Source organism: Microcebus murinus, chromosome 2 (assembly GCF_040939455.1).
Source record: "Microcebus murinus isolate Inina chromosome 2, M.murinus_Inina_mat1.0, whole genome shotgun sequence".
In the NCBI taxonomy this organism is placed as follows: Eukaryota; Metazoa; Chordata; class Mammalia; order Primates; family Cheirogaleidae; genus Microcebus; species Microcebus murinus.
In genome coordinates this window covers 114,467,451-114,473,450 of record NC_134105.1, presented here as the reverse complement: position 1 = coordinate 114,473,450, position 6,000 = coordinate 114,467,451, and the positions used below count along the sequence as shown (strand labels likewise).

General features: G+C 38.0%; 1 protein-coding gene across 4 annotated transcripts in view; it reads right to left on the bottom strand.

The window, feature by feature from the left end:
* Window positions 1–241: 241 nt before the first annotated feature.
* Window positions 242–6,000, bottom strand: part of POU2F1 (POU class 2 homeobox 1) — a 164,690-nt gene continuing 158,931 nt past the window's right edge. For all 4 annotated transcript variants that reach the window (XM_012783849.2, XM_076000357.1, XM_076000358.1 and 1 more), the window contains 3 exons: window positions 5,181–5,526; window positions 4,382–4,470; window positions 242–797 (listed from right to left, as the gene is read on the bottom strand). In XM_012783849.2, coding sequence (XP_012639303.1) covers window positions 487–797; window positions 4,382–4,470; window positions 5,181–5,526 — 746 coding nt within the window. In that variant the 3' untranslated portion in view covers window positions 242–486. The remainder of the gene's footprint in view (window positions 798–4,381; window positions 4,471–5,180; window positions 5,527–6,000) is intronic.

The following is a 6,000-nucleotide window of genomic DNA, read 5'->3' as shown; positions in this document are numbered from 1 at the left end:
CGATTATAAACACCTTGTTATGACTTAATGGCCTGTACAACAGACCCATAAAAATGATTTTTTTTAAGATAAAAAGAAATTTAGATAAACAAGAAACCCCCTTCCTATATTGGAATTGGTAACCCACCTTAACTTGTCATCATGACTGCTGGAAATGATAAGTAGTCCTTTCACTTATTTTTTTGTTTGTTTGTTTTTGATTTTTTGTTTCTTTTTTTTTTTTAAATTTTTGGTTAGAAAGTTTTCCAATCCATGAAGCACTCCTGAAAAGACAGTGTTTTATTATAAAATTAGGCAAATGTTGTCCCATCTCCATCCTTTCTTTTCTTTTCTGGTATGTGTTTTCCTTCTCTCCCTTCTCTCCTTTGCCCTCACAACATGGCGAGAGGAAGCCAATCACATTTTTCAGTTTATTAACCTGGCTGGCAGCCCAATCACACTGCAGAGTGAGTGAAAAAGGCTCCTGGCAGCCCAGCTCTGCCCAGCTCACTGCGCCTTGGAGGCGGTGGTGGTGGTGGATGCAGCCCCGCTGGCAGAGGCCACTGTGAAGAGAGAGTTCTGGATGGACTCAGCTGAGGTGGAGGTGGCGTGAAGGCTGGCTACAGGTGCAGAGTTCCCTGCAGAGGCTGCGGCAGCAGAGACCAAGCTAACCGGGTTGCTGGTGAGCAGAGAGAGGTTCTGAGGGTTCAGGAACAGAGGGGCAGTCACGATGTTGGGGGCTCCTCCTGCATTGGCAAATACCAGGTTCCCAGTTGCATCCAGTGACGTTATTGGAAGAGAGCCACCAGAAGCAAGAGCTACAGACAAAAATCCCAAAAAACAGTAAGAAGAATGTTAACATTATCCTGGAGAAGCCAAATAGATTCAAAGGTCTTGAGTTTTCCCATAACTCAGTAGGAAAAAGTGTAGCCTTTCAGTGATTTTTTTCCTCAATCACAGTGCTGCATTGACACAAGTTATGGTTTATTTATAATTTTGAAGAGCCTAAAGGACAAAGAAATCCAACTAATTTAATGAGTATGAGCAGGGTAGGTTAGGAGAGAGAGTTAATAAGAACTGTCTAATGAATCAGAGTCATGTTTCTATCTTGAAATCTCAAGTTTATTAATTTACCTGGACATATTTGATAAATCCAATAATTTTGTCTTTAATGAAGAGTGCTAATTTTAAACTACCTCTATTCAAAAGACAAGCTAGCTAAAGTAATTAAAGCATTAAAAATATATTTAGCTCTTATAAATCAATTGGTCTTATTGATAAATTTGATATATGAAACAAAAGCCATCTTTCAAAAAAGGTTTTGTTCTAAAATAAATTATACATCCCAAATAAAATAAAACTTTTGGCTCTGACAACTCTCATTTAAGCACAATTATTTTATTTTTATTTCATTTTTTTTTTTTTTACAGATGGGGTTCTTGATATGTTGCCCATGCTGGAGTGCAGTGGCTATTCACAGGTGTTATCATAGTGCACGGGAAGCTCAAACTCCTGGCCTCAAGTGATCCTCAACCTCAGTCTCCCATCAAACTATTTTAATTTTAAGAAAAAAATATTCCCTGATTAATATAGTGATGTCTCTCAAATTGTTTCCTTGAATCACATAACAGCAAGCATCTTCAGACACAAAGCTTGGATGCTACACAAGGGAAACACTTCACTGTGTGGAATGAATATTGTCCTGGATAACATGCTAAAAGGCTACAGGGACCCAAGTAGGCTTGGAAAAGAGACATTATAATGCAAGAGAATATGTGCTCCTACTGATTGGGATATAAAAAGAGCAGAACCTAATAAAAGTACCCCTGAAGTCTACCTAATGTGCTCCAATGTTAATTCATTCATTATAGAACTTTCCCATACATGGCTTTCTTAGAGGTGAGGATGAGGAATTGGGAAGTCTTATCTGGTCAAGTCTGCCTGGAGAGGGGTCTTAGATGAGTACTTGGATAAATTTATGGGGGAAAAATCTGCCTCCAAGTCTATTCACATAAGATAAATATAAAAGTATAAATATAAAAATAAATATAAAAATAAAAGTCCTGGATAAACAAAATGGATAGACCTATCGCTAGATTAGACAGGAATATAAGAGAGAGGACCCAAATAAGCTCAATCAAAAATGAAAAAGGAGATATTACATTTGATACCACAGAAATATAAAATATTATCTGTAAATACTATGAAAATCTCTATGCACATAAACTAGAAAATGTAGAGGAAATGGACAAATTCCCGGAAACACACAACCTACCTCCCAATACTCAATCAGGAGGAAACAGAACTCCTGAACAGACCAATAATGAGCAGCAAAATTGAAGCAGTAATAAAAAAATCTTCTAACAAAAAAAGTCCTGTACCAGATGGATTCACAGCCAAATTCTACCAGACCTATAAAGAAGAGCTGCAGAAATTATTCCACACTGCACAAACTCTATAACATGGAGATACAGGGAATCCTCCCCCATTCTATGAAGCCAGTATCACCTTGATACCAAAGCCAGGAAAAGTCACAAGGAAGTGAAAGATCTCTACAAGATGAACCACAAAACACTGAGGAAAGAAATCACAGATGACACAAATGGAAAAACATATCACGCTCAAAGATCAGTAGAATCAACATTGTTAAAATATCTATACTATCCAAAGTGATTTACAGATTCAATGTAATTCACATCAAAATACCAACGTCATATTTCACAGATCTAGAAAAACTAATTCTACACGTCGTTTGGAACTGGAAAAGAACCCAATATCAAAGCAATCTTAAGCAGAAATAACAAATCTGGAGGCATCATGTTATCAGATTTAAAACTATACTACAAGGCTATAGTAACCAAAACAGCACTGTATGGGCACAAAAATAGAGACATAGACCAATGGAACAGAACAGAGAACTCAGGTATAAAACCATCTACATATAACCAACTCATCTTTGACAAAGCAGACGACAATATATACTGGGGAAAAGAAGCCCTATACAATAAATGGTGCTGGGAAAATTGGATAGCCACATGCAGAAAAATGAAACAGGATCCCTATCTCTTACCATTCACAAAAATTAATTCAAGATGGATAAAAGCCTTAAATGTAAGACATAAAACCATAAGAATTTTAGAAGAAAATGCAGGAAAAACTCTTCTAGATATTGGCTTAGGCAAAGAATTTATGAAGAAGATCACAAAGGCAATTATGGCAACAACAAAAATAAATGAATGGGACTTGTTTAAATTAAAAAGCTTCTGTACAGCTGAGTACATAATCAACAGAGCAAATAGACAACCTACAGAATGGGAGGAAATGTTTGCAAACTATATTGATAAAGGGCTTATTACCAGAATCTACAAAGAACTCAAAGCAGCAAGAAAAAAAATAACCCTATTAAAAAGCGGGCAAAAAACATCAACAGAAGCTTTTCAAAAGAAGACAGACAAATGGCCCACAATGAGATATTACCTTAGCCTTGTTAGAATGGCTTTTATTTAAAAGTCCAAAAACAATAGATGCTGGTGTGGATGTAGAGAGAAAGGAATGCTTATATAGTGTCAGTGGGATGGCAAATGAATATAATCTCTATGGAAGACAGTAGGGAGATTTTTTAAACAAATAAAAGTAGACCTACCATTCAATCCAGCAATCCCACTACTGGGTATCAACCCAATGGGAAAGAAGTCATTTTATCAAAAAGACACCTGTACTCAAATATTTACTGCAACACAATTCATAATTGCAAAAGTCTGGAATCAACCCAAGTGCCCATCAATTCATGAGTGGATTAACAAAATGTGGTATATGTATATCATGGAGTACTACTCAGCCATAAAAAGGATGAATTAATGCCTTTTGCAGCAATTTGGATGGAAGTGGTGACAATTATCCTAAGTGAAGTATCTCAAGAATAAAAAAACAAATACCATATGTACTCTCTAATAAACTGGAACTAACTGATGGGCACACATGTGCACAGAGGGAAGTAAAAGTCATTAGAAACCAAGCAGTGGGGAGGGGGCAAGAGGAGAGGGGAAAACCTGCAGTGAACACTATTCAGGTGATGGGCACACTTACAGTCCTGACTCAAGCATTACAAAAGCTATCCATGTAAGGGGGTATCTTTGTACCCCCTTAAAATTTTGAAAAACAAAAACCAAAAAAAGTCCTGGTCTCATACAATATACCCAACTAAGTATATTTCCTGTTCTTACGCACAAACTAAACCTATACTTTTCTTACAAAGCTTTTTTACAAGGACATTTTCTTGGTCTTCAAGAACAAGTTAGTATTTGTCTTTCCCCATTACTTCACCTCTAGCAAAGTAGGCTTCCATTACACACACACACACACACACCCACACAAGCTAAGTAAGCAAAAGGGTCCCACTGACCTTGAATAGTTGCCAGTGTACTGTTGCTCATCAAAGCTGGGCTGAGAGCACCGCCCAGGGTCCCTGGATTGAGACTGAGTAAGGCACCTCTGCAAGTCCAAAAGAGGGGTCACTTAGTACCATGCAGACACATCTGTCAGTTTGACAACACATCCAAAGGGGATAAAGAAAGAAAAATGCAGCTGGGGAAGTATGTGGAAATATCTGTTATTTTCCCTTACTCTTACATGGTTTGGCCAATAGTTCTCAGTTACTGGTTTCCTTGATGCTTATTTGTAAAAATAAGGTTACAATCAGCATAAAATGCAAAACTTTTACTGTCATTCTGACTCTTTGAATGACTTCATTCTCTGTTTTCCAAAACTCCAGAAAAAAGGATATGTTTACAAGATGATTTTTATAATATTTGACAATAATATAAAATTGGGACTTTTATTACTCTATCTCTTATCTATGTTAGAGAATTAGAAAGCTGACAGTTGAGCGTTTAATGGAGAAAACAGAGTCAGGAATTCTGGCCTTTCTTCCTCATCACTGAGGGAATCAGTGACCTGGTAGTCTGGGCCATAATCTGGAAACAAAGGTATGACTACTGCCCTTTCTAGGGTGTAGGAAACTTAAGCTCAACTATAATCAAGGTCCTTGCATGATCAAAGAACAGCCCGTTTCAAAGAGATTATCATTTTAAAGAGATGTTGTTTTCATTTGAGATGGTGATGAAAAGTCTCCCCTACGAGTAATTCCAGGCATGATGTCTTAGTTGTTTCTCAGATGTGACTGAGATGAGAAAGCACCTTACCCAGCTGCAAACTGTGAGGGTGCCATCAGGCCTGGGTTTAGTCCTGCAGCAGCAGCCATGGCAGCAAGACTGGCATTTGCTGGCAACTGTGCAGCTCCTTGGAGGGCGGCAGCTGCTGCTGTTTGCAAGCCTGATGCTGTCACCATCACCTGGCTGGTCCCAAGAGGGGAGGACAAAGGAGTGGAGGTGGTCTGTGTTGTGCTGGTCTCACTGGCACTGGATGCCTCGGAGGTGGAGGCTGAGGCAGAAGGGGAGGGACTCAGAGAGGGGGACGTGACTGCTGAGGAAGCTGGAGGTGCTGTGGAAATCACGGTTGCCGTGTTGTTGGAGGTGGTGTCTGTAGTGCCTGAAAAGAGAACGGATTAGCAAATGACCTTATTGAAAAGAGAACTGGATTAGAAAATGACCTTTATTGAAAAGAGAGCTGGATTAGAAAATGATCTTCTATAAATGATTTTTAAAAAATGGTGGCTTTATTCAGTTACACTCTGGAATCAATGGCATAATTAAACTACTAACCAATAACCTCTAAATTGGTCTTTTTATTAACCTAGTCTAGTATTTCCATGGAAAGTAACCACAAAAACAGGCATTTTAGAACCAAAGCTATGAACCCTATACTTTAAGAGACAAGAACAATAAAGCAACCATAAAAGAAACAGAATAGTTTTCCACTGCCAATTTCCTATTCAAAAAACAAAAGAAAGAATCACAGAAACTCTCATTATGGAATAATGCTCTGGGGAAGAAACATAAGCAAAAAAGGAAAGATTCTGTAAAGCTCTTTTTCATTCAGAAATCTCCCTAGTAGTCTCCATAA